This window comes from Quercus robur, chromosome 4 (assembly GCF_932294415.1).
Source record: "Quercus robur chromosome 4, dhQueRobu3.1, whole genome shotgun sequence".
Taxonomy (NCBI): Eukaryota; Viridiplantae; Streptophyta; class Magnoliopsida; order Fagales; family Fagaceae; genus Quercus; species Quercus robur.
This window is the reverse complement of record NC_065537.1, coordinates 78,490,966-78,505,665: the sequence shown is the minus strand read 5'-3', so window position 1 is coordinate 78,505,665 and position 14,700 is coordinate 78,490,966. Positions and strand designations below refer to the sequence as shown.

Sequence of the window (14,700 nt, the reverse complement as noted above, 5' to 3'; positions counted from 1 at the left end):
TGGCTTCATTTAATGATCAAACCAGTGCTACATGTTGAATACATGAGAAGTAACGATTTATCTGTCATCAATTTCAGACCACCATTTACTTAACCAAGCTGATAAGTGTGATGCATTCACGCTTCAAAGGACAACAAAAAGTTGCATGAGTAATAAACCAGCATGAGCCCACCATAAGGCTGAAGTATGAAGCAGTTAATTAAGATTCTGAGGTCAATCTTAGAGGCAGCAGAAAATATTTTCTTCAATATAAATTTTTGAGTATTTTATCGTCGTAAGGAGTAATTGAATTTGTTTATCATAAATGATATCACGGAAGTAAGACAATTATGTACTAGAATGCTGTCTCCAAATGTTAAAAGCTTTGGGCGTATCTTTTCTACTATTATTAAAAGAAATGGAGGAAGCAACTTTTAGTCTTTTACAGAATGTTTTTCTTGGCTTATTTTCTAGACATCTTTAAACTGCTCGTGTATTATCTTCAATATATTATCTTGATAACCTGATAAGGTGGGTGGTTTTTGGCTGGCACCAAGTCAATCAGGTTCAGGTTGGTATCAAATTCCATTTCTACTCCCAAGCAGGTCCAAAACAGAGTTATGACCTTGTCACAATAATCAGGGGCGGAGCCACATAGTGGCTTGGGGGGGCCGAGGCCCCTGCAAAAAAAAAAATTTTCCCATTAGACTATGAAGAAAAAATAATTAGGCCCCCCCAACCTTAGGCAGCCGGCCCCCCCTCCCAATTTCTCACCCATTCTCCCAGGCCTCAATCAAAAATTAGTAACATCCTCAGATTAAAAAAAAAAAAAAAAAATTATCTGTTCTACTTTCAAGCAAAAAAAAAAAAAAAAAAAAAAGCCCAAAAAAAATTGAACTAAAATCTGAAAAAAAAAAAAAAAAATTCACAGAGAAGCCCACGGCAAGCTCAGCCCACGGTGAGCCCAGTAGCTCGCTCACGGCAAGCCCACGCATTCTCAACCGAAAAAAAAAAAAAAAAAAAAAATATATATATATATATATATATATATATATATATATATATATATATATTACAGAGAATCAGAAAATCCAACCATCATGTCGCTGGCAGAGAAATCAAATCGGTGGCAGATACCACAATGCCCGATACTGCCTATACAGAGCAAATCAAGCTCAACAGCAAACCAAACTCAACACTCAACAGCAAACCAAACACAGAGAGAAACACAACGAACACAGAGAGACAGAGGTTTTTATCTAAAAAAAAAAAAAAATTCCCAAATACACAAATAAAAACCAAACCCCAGCAAACCCACGGTCACGTCTCCGCGACGCCGCAGCTCGCTCGTCGTCGCTCGCCCCTCATCGCAGATCGGAGATCGGCCTCTGCTCCGGTGCTCCCTCCGGCCCTCCGTCAAGGTATTTCTCTCTTTTTCTCTCTCTCTTTATCTCACTGTCACTAAAATGAAAAATGGAACGAAATCTTTGTAGATCGTCGACGCCAGACGGTAGATCGGTCATCACTCATCGCCGTCGGAGATCTGCCGTTGACTAGTTGCTTCCTCCGCTCCGGCTCCGGCAGCCCGGCCCTCCCTCAAGGTTTTTCTCTCTGACTCTCTCTCTCTCTCTCTCTCTCCGAATGGTTTAGACTGTTTATGAATCCTGTTCTGCCTGAGCCCTTTTATTCTTTTAACTTTAATATCATCTCACATTCTCACTCATTCTTTTTATTTTTTTGGCTGAATACATCTCAATCATTCATTGGTTGATTTTTTTTTTTTTTTTCCTGTTTGTCTTTATCTTATCCGGTTATTCCTCATTGTTGGTCAATGGTCAATGTGTTGGTTTTTAGTGTAAACCAACATTATTAAATAATAATTAATATTTATTCAAAATTTAATAATTAAATTATTAGCTATTATTTATTGCAATTTTTTAAGAATTGTTTAATTATTTATTGCTATATTTTAGGAATTGTAACAAAGGATATGTTATGCTAAAATTAATGACAAATAAATTAAAACTATATTGCGTAATTACCAATTAGGATTAAAGCATTATAATTAATGACAAATAAATTAAAGCAATATAGTTTATTGTTATGCTAAACAACAATAATTAAAGTTATATAATTAAATTAACCAATACATTATAAAAGATAAATTAATTAAATTATTTAAGGGGTTATTATTAATTAAAGTTGTATTAAAAATGGGTTGACTGTTTAAATTATAGTGAAAATTTTGTTTTTTCCTTGAGTATGAATAATATTCATATAACTAAGCAAAAATTTCTAATTAAAATTTTATTTTATAGAATTCTTTTCAGGTTAATTGAGTCATATTCTTAAAGCTAAAAGAATTATGAGCAAACGAAAAACAATTGATGCATTCTTTAAGAAAAAAGATGTTAGCAATTCAGAAATTAGGATACCTGTGGCTGTAGAAACAAATGTTAATACTTCGATGCCTGATGAACACACCTCCAAATGTCCAAAACTTCAATCTGAAGAGATAGATCATGATCCAGGAACACGTAAACAAATATGTGAATTTCCTATCAACAAACAAGATGAAATTCGACGAGCTTATCTCATAAAAGGTCCATACCAACCTGAAGATATAGTCTGTCCATACAATGATGATACTCATCGTCGTTGATTTCAACCTTCATGGTTTGTTTCACATAAGGATTGGTTGGAATACTCACCTACAACGGATGCATTATATTGTCTACCTTGCTACCTTTTTAGTAAGAAACCAATAGGTCGTCTCGGATCAGATGTATTCATTTCAACAGGTTTTAATAATTGGAAAAAGGTGAAAGATTAGGTCGCGTGTGATTGTTTTACTTTTGGCGTTTTGTTTTCTCTATTTTTTTGTTTCTCACAGGTTTGAAATTTCGGTTGAATTCCCAACATGTTCAAGTATATAATAATATATAAAAGTTGATAATTTTGTATCCAATAGACTTAAAAATTATATTTGGTATATCTCTGTTACAACCCGGCCCCCCCAAGCATGTATTCCTGGCTACGCCCCTGACAATAATAGAAATGACCACTAAAAGGACCTCTTTCAGTGGACATAGTTTAGATTGCCTTTTTCTATGAAGCCTCCATTTTACAGGGAAGTAAAATAATTCTCAACAATCATCAAATCAAAGCATATTAGAAGTTCCCAAGAGCAGATATTTTCTTTAAAGAATTTTATCAAACACTTCCAGGACATCCCCATTTGCTGCTCTTCTTAATATACTTGGTCACAAAAAATTACTTGTTTGCATATCATACGAAGTAAATTCCCCATCCAGAAGACCAGCAATGACTATTTCAATTGTGAGTGAGAGAGTGACCAATCATAAACCCAAAAATTGAAAATCTAAAAGCAACCCAAATGAGAATGTGAAATAGAAAGTACAACGGAAGCAAAAATTCAAGACCTTGACAGCCAAAGCAACCTCTTCTTGGCGCTCAAGCTCAGGCATCCAATGGTGGAGGAGCAATGGAGGAGGAGATAGAGAGAGAGAAACGTAGGTTAGAATGTAGAGAGTGAGAGAAACGTAGAGAGAGAGAGAGAGAGAGAGAGAGAGAGAGAGAGAGAGAGTCAGAGGTCAAATTTTGTTGGGTTTAGAAATAGGTTTAGAATATAATAAATGAAGATAATTAATGAGATTCTAATAAAAATATTTGTAATAATGAAGATTTTTTTTAACTGTTAGATCTACTTAAATCCAATAGTTTAAAAGAGTTACACCATGTGTAACTCTTTAAAGTTACACCAGGTGTAACTTGAACCCATCTCATTAATTATATATCTAAATTTTTGGGCTCACTTTAAAAATGGTCTATGATTTCATACTACTCATCACTTTAGAAATGGTCTATACTTGCATTCAATTACTCAACTAAAACCAATGACAATACCAAAACCACTCCATATGGCCATTTGTCCTAGGGTCTTTGAACTTAAAGCCCATTATTAGCATTGTCTGGGTCTCTAATACGAATTAAAATTTTACAGCTATTATTCCCAACTGTCGACACAATTTAATTAAACAATAACACGTACTAATAATTGGATTATCTTAATAAAATACAGGAAAAAAATAAAACGAAATCTAAGGGGCTGTTTGGATTGAGTTTTTTGATAACTCAATTCTCTGTTTCCATAATTCATAACTCAAAAATGGTGGGACCCATAGTAAAAAGGTTGTTTGGCCAAACGATAACTCTGTTTCCATAACTCTGTTTCCATCACTCAATTCTCTGATTTTTGAGTTATGAGTTATGGAAACTGAAAACAACAAAAGGCTGTTTTCAGTTTCCATAACTCATAACTCAATGGCATTTCCGTAAATAAACACACATGAGGGACCCACAGCCGCAACTTTTGACCACCTTTTGACTTTTTTTTTTTTTTTTTTTTTTTTTTTTTTTTTTTTTTTTTTTTTTTCTGGGTTGGTGTTGGCTGTTTTTTTTTTTTTTTTTTTTTTTTTTTTTTTTTTTTTTTTTTTTTTTTTTCTGGGTTGGCGTTGTTCTTTTTTTTTTTTTTCTTTTTCTTTTCCTTTTTTTTTTTCTTTTCTGGGTTGGCGTTGTTCTTTTTTTTTTTTTCTTTTTCTTTTTCTTTTCCTGGGTTGGCTGTTCGGTTTTTTTTTTTTTTTTTTTTTTTTTTTAAGCTTCGGTGAGTTGGGTATTAATAAAAATAAAAAATAAAAAAATAAAAAAAAATAAAAAAAACTACTGTACTGGCTGACAGGTGTGGGACCCATGAATAGTGTGAAAAAATTGAGTGATGAAAATAAAAGTGATGTTGCCAAATGAGTGTGAAAAAATGAGTGATGAGTGATGAGTGATGAGTTATGAGTTATGAGTGATGAGTGATGAGTGATGGAAATTGAGTGACGGAAATTGAATGATGAAAAAAGGTTACCCAAACAGGCCCTAAGAGTTCGTTTGGTTGGAAGAGTAGAAAAGTGAGAGGATAGAAAATGGTGGGAGAATAGAAAAGTGAGAGAATAGAAAATATTTTATTTTCTCTCCTATTTGTTTGGTTGAGAGTGAAAAAAGTGGAGATATGGAAAAAATGGGTTTGAATAACTTTACTCATATACCCTTGTTAAAGAATGATGTCCAATTAAAACAAAAAAGTGACAAATAACCACACAAAAAAAAGAACAATCTCTCAAATTTATTAAAAAAATAAAAATCGTGTCCCAAAAAAAAATCACGTCTAGTTAAAAAAAATTAATAATAAAAAAAAAAACTCACTCCCAGCCCATAGAAAATCAAAAGGAAAAAAAAAAAAAAAAAGGCAACTTTACCACCAGAAGAAGAAAGAAAGGCACGCCCAGGCCTTAAAAAAAAGGAAAAAAGAAAGGCAACGTTTCTACCGAGAAGAAGAAAAAAGGCAGCCTAGCAAATCAGAAGAAAAAAAAAAGAGGCAACGTTCCCAAAAAAAAAAAAAAAAAAAAGCCAAAGCAACATTACTGAGAAGAGACAAGAGTCATCAGGTCGTGAATAAAGTGCATTTTGTGTAAAATGCATTTCTCAGCACTTTTCCCTCTCCATTTTCCTCCCAAATTGGGAGGATAAAAAAAGTGGGCCTGGAGGGAAAACTTTCTCTCCTATTTTCTTTCTTCAACCAAACAGTGGAAAATGACATTTTTCACCCTATTTTCCTCTCTCTATTTTCCATCTTCCCTGTTTTCACCCCAACCAAACACAATTTGCATTAAAGAAAATCAGGATTGCAAGTTTACCTCCCTAGATAAAACACAAGTATGGCTAATGAGAACAGGGAGCTAGCTTCTTATGGTTTTTCTTTTACTAAATTACTGTACTCTCACACTAAGAGAGATGGTAGTAAAATTGCTCTAGCTAGATTTGTCAATTATGTATTAGATTGTACTGTGTGAATGAAAGATGTTCTACCAACATGTTTACTCTATATTTTAGGCCGATTTAACTATTTTATCTTAATAAAATTTTCCGGTCTTTCTCAAAAAAAAAAAAAAAAAAAAACACACAAATCTGGTATAGGAAATTTTTGTAGATAAGTCTAGTAAGATGATCGGATCAGATAGTAGTATTATATTTTAATCCTAAAAATACCTTTCGCTAGCTTTTGGATTAAAAACTACTTTTAATTTAAAATTTTCCTCTTATAGAATTGTAGGAACATTGATACTTGAGTACTTGACGGAGCCCCAATGATAGAAGTGTCTAATTGCATGCTATATAGATTATAGTTTGGTAAAGAATTAGACACTAGTTGGGTTTATTGTGTATTCTTGCTGGAAAAAATGAAACAAGGCTGCAAGTAAGCGATTGGTGCTTCACTCTAAAATGAAACAAGGCTGAGAAATAAACATGTTAGACTTTCAATGCTAAAAGAGCTAACAAAAATTCAATATTGTGTAAGTTCTTCCATATGCTGTGAAAATTTTACTGCCAGAGTTAGGGTGCTTACAAATTCATTGCTTTGGGTGTTTAAGTGGCTAACTGATGCACATGATCTGCTATTTACATATATGTGCTTAAACAAATCCATTGGGACTCTATTTTTATTTATTTATTTATTTATTATATTATTATTATTATATAAATATATATCAAATTTGTTGGGACTCTCAGTATATAAATTATGGTCCCTTGGCCTAAGCTTTGTTGCTGGGAAGTTCCAATTAATATTATAATTGTTGGATTAAATATTAACATAATGAATAAAATAATGAAACAGAGGTGGAAAATGGAGGCCATACAGACATGTGAAGTGATGGTGTACACAAAGATCTTCTTAAAATTTCCACATAAGTTCTTGTCATGTGGACCCGGAAAAGAGTTCTTCATGTATGCTCACGAGAGGGGGGGATACTACATGTTCTGGCAGGTTTGTTTATATATATATATATATATATATGTTCTTTTTTTTTTTTTTTTTTTTATTGTTTCCAGCTAACATTGAAATGTCTTTTGTCCAATGCCGGCTTTTGCTGCATCAGTTAAATGGATTTTGAGTCATTATGTACTGCTAGTGTTCTTTGTATGTGAGTTAAGCTTGTTCTGGGAGTTTATGCAAATTCACAATGGTGGTCAATTATGTATTGTAGCTATAGTTAAAGGCAGAGAGGAGGGGAGTGGAAGTGGTTTGCTGTGACTTTGAGTGCAATTCACAAAAGAAAAAAGAATTAAGGAAGAACCTTAAGATGATATCTTTAATTACTACCCTTGATTTTGAGTGCAATTGACAAAAGAAAAAAGAATTAAAGAAGAACCTCAACATGATATCTTCAATTACTACTTTTGATTGTCACCGACACACATATCATTTGTTAGCATAGGATCATAGTTGGCTGCTGCTTTTGGTCAGATGTGAAGACAAATGCATCATATCTTTGATATGCACCCTAAACTATTTCAACATCAACAAAATTAATAATTGGATTCATATCTTGCAATTGGGATTTAGGTGTATCTTATTAAATTTGTCATTATGATATATAGGATATAAAGTAATGTAGATGAGGGGTACATGTGTTTTGATCTAGCATTTTTAACTTCCAGCACTTGCTGTTTTCTTTAATTTTAATATATTAAATTGCATCATTACCAAATCATTAACCTATTGCCACATGATTAGTGCATTGATAACAATCAGGCTTTGTTATTGCATCACAGGCTTCACATAATTCTTGTGATCTGTTATGATTACTATCACTATAAGCCTATGGAAAACTCATTCTCAGATGGATGGAATCATCTCATTCAAGTGTGTCATATGATTGCAGCTAGCTATCATTGTAGCTTTCTTGAGTATATTATTTCAAAATGCAAAATCTGTAACAATAATCAAAGAAGACATCTTGTTATTGTTTGATATGGAATATAGGTTTAGGTTGAGTTAGTCCCCCTAGTTTGCATCATTTTTAAAGATAATTTTGACTTCTTTCTTAATTAGAATGTTGACCATTCAAAGTATTGTGCGCGTTTTTCATAGTCTTGTTGCAAGTGCCTCCATTTATGATTTGATAAGAAATATTAATTATTTTTGAATGATTTTTTCATCTATGATGTTTCTGTCACTCTCTTGGAGCTGGCAATATTAATTGCCCGATGGGAACCAATTGGAAAATCTTAATTTGACTCTTTTCTTTCCATCGTTTTGAGAGAACTTTGAAATTTTTTTTAAAAAAAGTATAATTAAATTTTCTAGACTCATGCATTTTTAAACAAAATTCTCTGTTTAATTAAGAGAAGATTGAATTATTTAGAGGACTATATGTGGCCTCTTGTGCAGGCACTTCAGGATCTCACATGTCCATCAAATTCATTTTTTTTTTTTTTTTTTATGCAGTATAAGTAGATCCTAATTATTTTTAATATAACAAATAAAGTGTGTTAAAGTTTTTTAAACACAATATCATATAATATTGTTATGGGATTAGATCAACTATTCATTCTTAATTAATCATTGAATTATCCAACTTTGTTGCTGATCTGTTGCTATGTCATCAGCACATGGAGAATGCATTCCCTGGTTCAAATATCCTGGTTGTAACGTTGACGAATGGGGAATCAAAACGTGTAGAAGCCCAGTCAGATGAAGAAACATTGAAAGAAGCTATGGGGGTTCTTAAGAACATGTTTGAACCCAACATACCTAATGCCACAGATATACTAGTGCCCCACTGGTATAAAAACAGGTTCCAACGTGGCAGCTACAGCAACTATCCAATCATCTTTAATAATCAACTTGTTCACAATATTAAGGTATAGTTTCTTACTTACATTCCATAAATTTTTTTAATAGGTGATAAATTTCCAATTTGCCTATGTTGGGTACTAAATATGAGTTGAATTTATAAATTATAAATGACCACCAGCTAGAAACCTTAGCTTCTTCAACGTATATATATATTCTTTCCAAGATAAGAAGCTATGGATAAGAAACCTTAGCAGACAGGAAAGACACACTATTGTAAGGGGACTCTAGAATTTGCTTCTGCTACCCAAAATAGTGCATATCTGTTATGTATTTTATTTGCAACTTGAAGAATAGAAAGCAAAACAGAGTGGGAGGAATTATGCAATTCTTGTTTAAAGTCTGAAAATCATGTTAAAAAGTTTGAACTTAATTAAAAAATTTTCATTATGATTTTGTATTGAAATTGTTTTATGCTTTTTGTTAAGTCCCCAGTGGGACGCATCTTCTTCACCGGTGAACACACAAGTGAACAATTTAGTGGTTATGTCCATGGAGGATACTTAGCAGGTAAGTAGATTATTGTATCTTGTATTTTTGAATTGTAGGTTCCAATTATCAGGATGACTTCTAACATCTTATTCGGGCTATGTTATTCTCTTGATCAACTAACCGGGTATCGACACTAGTAAAGCTCTGTTGGATGAAATAAGGAAAGAAAGAAAAACTGAGAATCAAAATCATTTGTTAGAGCCCTTGTTAGCATTGACTGGGTCGTTAACTTTGACGCAAGCAGATGCAGTCTCAAGTCTGCACAAATGTGATATTCCCACTCAATTATATCTTAGTGGGAAACTCAATATTCCAGAAGCTATATTGTGACTATATGGACCTATACAAAAATGGCACTTTGTCGATGATGATGATGACGATAAAAATATGACCAATGAGACTGCTTGCCTAATGGATTTGGTTCTGCATTCAGTTCAAGCCCTTGAGTCCATCCATATGCTAGGATGAATTGAGATACAAAAGGCAGGTTACGGAAGAAATGCAAAAGGTTGCTTGGACCATATGTGTAGCTGCTACATTCATGATCATAATAGAGCCGAGTTTTGGATTCTTGAAGGGATTTTGGTTTGGGCATACGTATAAAAGATTGTTTATTGGAAGGACTGAGATTAAGAATAGGAAAGGCCTTACAATTCTAATTTTACATGTACCAAGTCTCACTTGACCCACTCTTATTTCTAATTCTATTTGAATAATTGATTATGCAGAGATTTCTAATTCGTCCCATCAAACCCAATGGCAATCTAATTTTAAGCTAGTAAATGAGGCCATAAGTGTATTAATACTTTTATCATTGTAGACTCAGATTCAAAAAAAGGTAATTTAAAATTCAATGCAATATATATTTGTCCTTAGCATAAATTTACCATTGTTGTTTTTAGGTATGGTGGTGGTGAGTTCTTTTTTTCTTTATAATTTTGGCTTCAGTGTGAAAGACTATGTATGAATTTGGGTAAAGTTTACTTCCAAACTGGAGAAATGTTCTTCTAACCCATCACATGGCAACTTAACAGACTCTCCATGTTTATATTTAGTCGTTTGATTTTTTCTTTTGGTATTTGCTTGAAGTCATATGATTTACTCAATAGTTATATGAATTTTTTAAATATTTTAATGAATCATGTGATTTAATACATATGGATGGTCTTATGACATACTAATTTATGAGGAGGAGATTCCTCCAACTCAATTTGAAGGTAAACTTTGTCCTTGTAATTGATAAGTAGCACTGTAGTTACCTTAAAAATTGAACACCACATTTTCAACACACCAATAAATAAAGGACTAAGTATCAAACTTCTGGTAAGTACATTATTTCTACCAAAAAACAGGTAAGCCTATTATATAAAGGGGAATGGACTTATTGTCCTTTATAAGAACCAAGTCAGAAAACAAATAAATAAGAATAAGTATTAAGGATGTGAAAGGTGAAATGAAAATACCATCAAGTTAAGTTAATATTTTTTTTGACATTTGTACAAGAGATCGAGGAATGAGGTTCATCTTCCTTGAATTTGGAGAGAGGGGGGGGGGGGGGGGGGGGGGGTTGGAAGAAGCTTGACAAATGTTCCATATAATAATGCGGAAAAGTAATGAAATTTTGGGCTGTGATCGTGCAATTCCAAGCTTGAAAAATTCCATACCTAACTTGCTTAGTTTTTGATTTCCTTAAAGGGAAAATAGGCCCAATGTTAGGGCTGGCTTTAAGTAGGGCAAAGCTACGTTGTCTCACTTTCCTAAGTTAAATATTTTAGTTTTAGATAATGAATTATTTTATGATTAAAAAAACTTTATCAATTAAGTTAACTGTCTTTAATTAACATTAAGAATGTGACAATAAGTATTTTTAAAAAGAGAAAGTAAAAAAAAGGAATACATCCATTTTTTATGGCCATAAAGAGGATCTCTTGTAGTACATTTATTCCTTATGAATGGCCTCCATATACATTTTTTTTTTTCTTGGGCAATTTGAGAATAAGGGCCCATAAGTAGTCGTGAGATTGAGGGCCCAAAAGTAATTTAATGGGCCTCAAGGTTGATACCATAAACCCAAATATTTACTTGTGACAAGGGGAAAAAAAAAAAAACTTATATTTTATAGAGGTTAGGATGTCATACATTTTAAAATTCATATCAAAATACTTGTATTTAAAAAAGTTTAAATCGTTAAGAGTTTTGTAACTTAATTGTTATTTATTGGTGTTTTTAATAGAGACCGTTAGGATCCAAATTCCTTCACCAACTACCAATTTATCTATACAAAAAAAAGTATAAATCAATGTGTTTTTAGGTTGTAAAAGTTTTAAAAGAGAGGGTTCCCCTCTCTCCCCACACCCCCAAAAAAAAAAAAGAATCCAAATGAGTTATGTACCAAATATAATATTAGAAATTATGTCTTAATTTTTGTTGTTTTAAGTAAAGAGTTATGTATTAGAACCAAATATAATATTATATATTATATCTTAATTTTACTTGAATCAATTGTCACTATTTTGAGTATTTATTTAGATAGCATTAATTTAATAATAAAAATTATTTATCTCAAAAATAAATAAATAAATGGAGTATGACTTTAGAGTTCAACAAAATTCCTTTTACAATATTGCTTCCTAGTAATGTAATTTCATACGTTCATGGAAAGAAATAAGAAGCCTTGAGCTATCCATTTCCTCTATTTATTTTTTGTTTTTAATTTGCATATTAGTTAGTCAATATTGCTTGTTTGTTCCATTTTTTGGCGTTATATAATAAATTAGATAGTGTCCATTTAAAGATGAGGTTTTGGTCACTAAAATAGAAAAATATGAAGAAGAAAGATGTTTATATAAGAGGTTGAAACTTGAAAGACACAATTTCTGTACATTATAAACATATGGACAATAACTGTATAGAATATGTTTGATTTTGAACAATGTTTCTATGTGAATTCCTCAAAATTCTTTACTAAAAATGAATTCCTTAAAAATAGTGTGTGTATATATATATATAAAGTGTCAAGGTGACTTTGGTATTTTAAAGAAAACTCTAACGCGTAAAACAAAAATGGCTCTCATTTGTCCTCTTGAATAAGTGAAAAAGAAGAGACTAATTATAAAATCTTGTTGTTCCTTCATCCTTAATGTCAAAGTGTGCATATAGATGCGCACACTCCTTTTCTTGTTGCAATTTCGTTTGGGTCAGGAGAAGTTGTAATGCAGCAGCAGCTCATGCTACTGCCAAGTTTGCTTTACTTTCTAGTCCTTTTTTGTGTTTTAATAAGGGTAATCTTCCTGAGGTCATTGAGTCTGTTTGTAAAAAAGAATCCCCCGTTTGTTCTCTTTCTTGAGTTTCAATATCATTGCAGATTATCAAAAAAAAAAAAGAAAAAAGTATGCATATAGACGCATTCAAACGTGGTTGAAATTAATGTCACTGAACTCCTCTTCTTATGATTTTTGCCTATAACAAGGATTGGATTGTCATTGGTATTTCTGGTTGCCACTTCATGAATGATTTGGAACCCAATAACAATTTCCAAAAAGAAAAAGAAACTATAGTTGATTTTGATAAGTAGAAGTTAAAATCAAGCTGATTGAAGTCAAAGATTCAATTGATGAATTTAAAATTATACAGATTTTAATTTTCCTCATGATTTAATAAAACAATCACGATAAAAATAAATATGAATAATATAAACTAAAGAAGAAATAATCAACTTATGAATGCTAATGGTCTAGCTTACAATTTAACATGCTCCATAATGGAAAACATATTCAAAGAAAAAAAAAAAAAAATCAGGATTGCAAGTTTACCTCCTGAAATATAACAAAAATTTGGTATAGGAAATTTTTTGTAGATGACTGTAAGAAAGGATCAAGTCGTAATATTATATTATAGTCCTAATAATGCTTTTCGCTAGCTTTTAGATTAATAACAAAGTATAGAGTTTCCCTCTCTTGCAGAATTGAAGTGCAGGAAAACTGATAGTAGATGAATTTCCATTAAGCTATTAACAGATGTGTCTGAGAATCCGATCGCACCATTAGATGATAGCTATTAACTTCATATCTGATTGACATGTGACCTAAATGTTTGAAAAATGACCGGACCTGAAATGCAACCATGAGTCAAGTTGCATGTTGCATAGGATCAATCATCTAAAAGTACTTGAAGGGGTTGTTTCTAATTAATGTCTACCTTACTATGATTTGCAACTCAACAGCAGAAAAACACACGGCCTTCTTGTATTGTCAAGGTGGCAAATTCACAATCAAAGTCTCAAGATCTCCTTTCTCTATGATAATTCTATTTTGATCACCATGCAGATAATGGATAGGCCACAATAGTTGTAGCCTAGTTAACCATCACTCAATTCAGTGCCTCTTCAATTATACGTTCAGATTCAGCTTGTGTATTTGGTATCTTGGACATCTAATGGCTACCTGTTTCTTTTGCCTGCTGGATAATTGGAATGCTCATAGTATTACCATGATATGATAGTCCTGCATTTTATTTGGATGAAACTAAATGAAGCTATATGGTCCAATGAGTCTGTAAGCAAATTCTAAACTCCAAAACAAAAATTTATAATCCTACATTTATCAATTGTAGAGAGGAAAAAGATTGAAGTAATAATGCTTCCATTTTTCTTTATCCATTGAAAGCTATTAAATGTTGTTTTACTCTGAAGTAGCTCAATTGACTTAGTAGCTTGGATCATTAAGAACTATTGAATGATGAGTTTAGGAGAATATTTTGCTGTACTAACCTGTCGTAGGCCACTAACAAACCTTTGTGCATTTGTAACTTTGATGCAGCTTTGCTTTCCACCTCATTTGCATTTCCTTCTTTCTCATATGCAGTGTTGGCATGGATGAGTCATTGAACAAAACTAATTCTTGACTAACAAGACCAATCTATCAACTCATCCACTTCAATTTAACCTTTCAATTTTCAATTCCATCAGGTGACCTGATTTAGGATCAAACGATCTTTGCAATATTGCAGTCACTATGCATTACCCATTTCCAATTTTTCCAACAATTATGACTTTCTGAAAGAAAAGAGTGACAACATTATAATTATGACTTGATTAATCTGTTTTTTTTTTTTCCAAAATCATTTGAGCAATTTAAAAAAATAAAAAAACTAATACTGCTTTGTTGCTAATGCTGTATAGAAGTAAAAGGGTGGTAAAACACAATTTGAAAATAAAATTTAACCTTTGCCTTGGAAAACCTGAATATCTAGCCTAGATGGATATCTAGAGCATAAATGATGAAGGTCAATTTTTCCCTTGTATGATTCATTGTCATCCTGGACTCATTAGTTAGGTCTATGTTTAACTTTGAATCTATCATTGCTAATAAGTACGGGTGGCAAAATCAACCCAAACCCATTTGCCCACCCAAACCCACTTGCCCACCCAAACCTACACACTTAAATTAGACCCAAATCCACCCAAT

General features: G+C 32.3%; 2 protein-coding genes across 2 annotated transcripts in view; one reads left to right on the top strand and one right to left on the bottom strand.

Moving 5' to 3' along the window:
* The first annotated feature begins 6,632 nt into the window (after nt 1-6,632).
* LOC126723864 (polyamine oxidase 1-like) lies at nt 6,633-10,098 on the top strand. The gene is made up of 3 exons (XM_050427821.1): nt 6,633-6,871; nt 8,497-8,751; nt 9,172-10,098. Exons 1-3 carry the CDS (start codon nt 6,701-6,703, stop codon nt 9,259-9,261), a joined length of 516 nt encoding a protein of 171 aa, XP_050283778.1. The 5' UTR covers nt 6,633-6,700; the 3' UTR covers nt 9,262-10,098.
* A 3,083-nt stretch (nt 10,099-13,181) lies between these two features.
* The window catches only part of LOC126723859 (putative disease resistance protein RGA4), a 29,084-nt gene continuing 27,565 nt past the window's right edge, over nt 13,182-14,700 (bottom strand). Inside the window, exon 11 of the mRNA XM_050427817.1 lies at nt 13,182-13,737. The gene's annotated coding sequence lies outside the window, so the exon portion shown is untranslated. The remainder of the gene's footprint in view (nt 13,738-14,700) is intronic.

Excerpts from the sequence above, each read along its gene's own strand:
- LOC126723864 (XM_050427821.1), top strand. The coding sequence starts at position 6,701 with ATGAATAAAATAATGAAACAGAGGTGGAAAATGGAGGCCATACAGACA. Across the intron at positions 6,872-8,496 it reads GATACTACATGTTCTGGCAG|CACATGGAGAATGCATTCCC; the intron begins GTTTGTTTATAT and ends CTATGTCATCAG. Across the intron at positions 8,752-9,171 it reads AACTTGTTCACAATATTAAG|TCCCCAGTGGGACGCATCTT; the intron begins GTATAGTTTCTT and ends CTTTTTGTTAAG.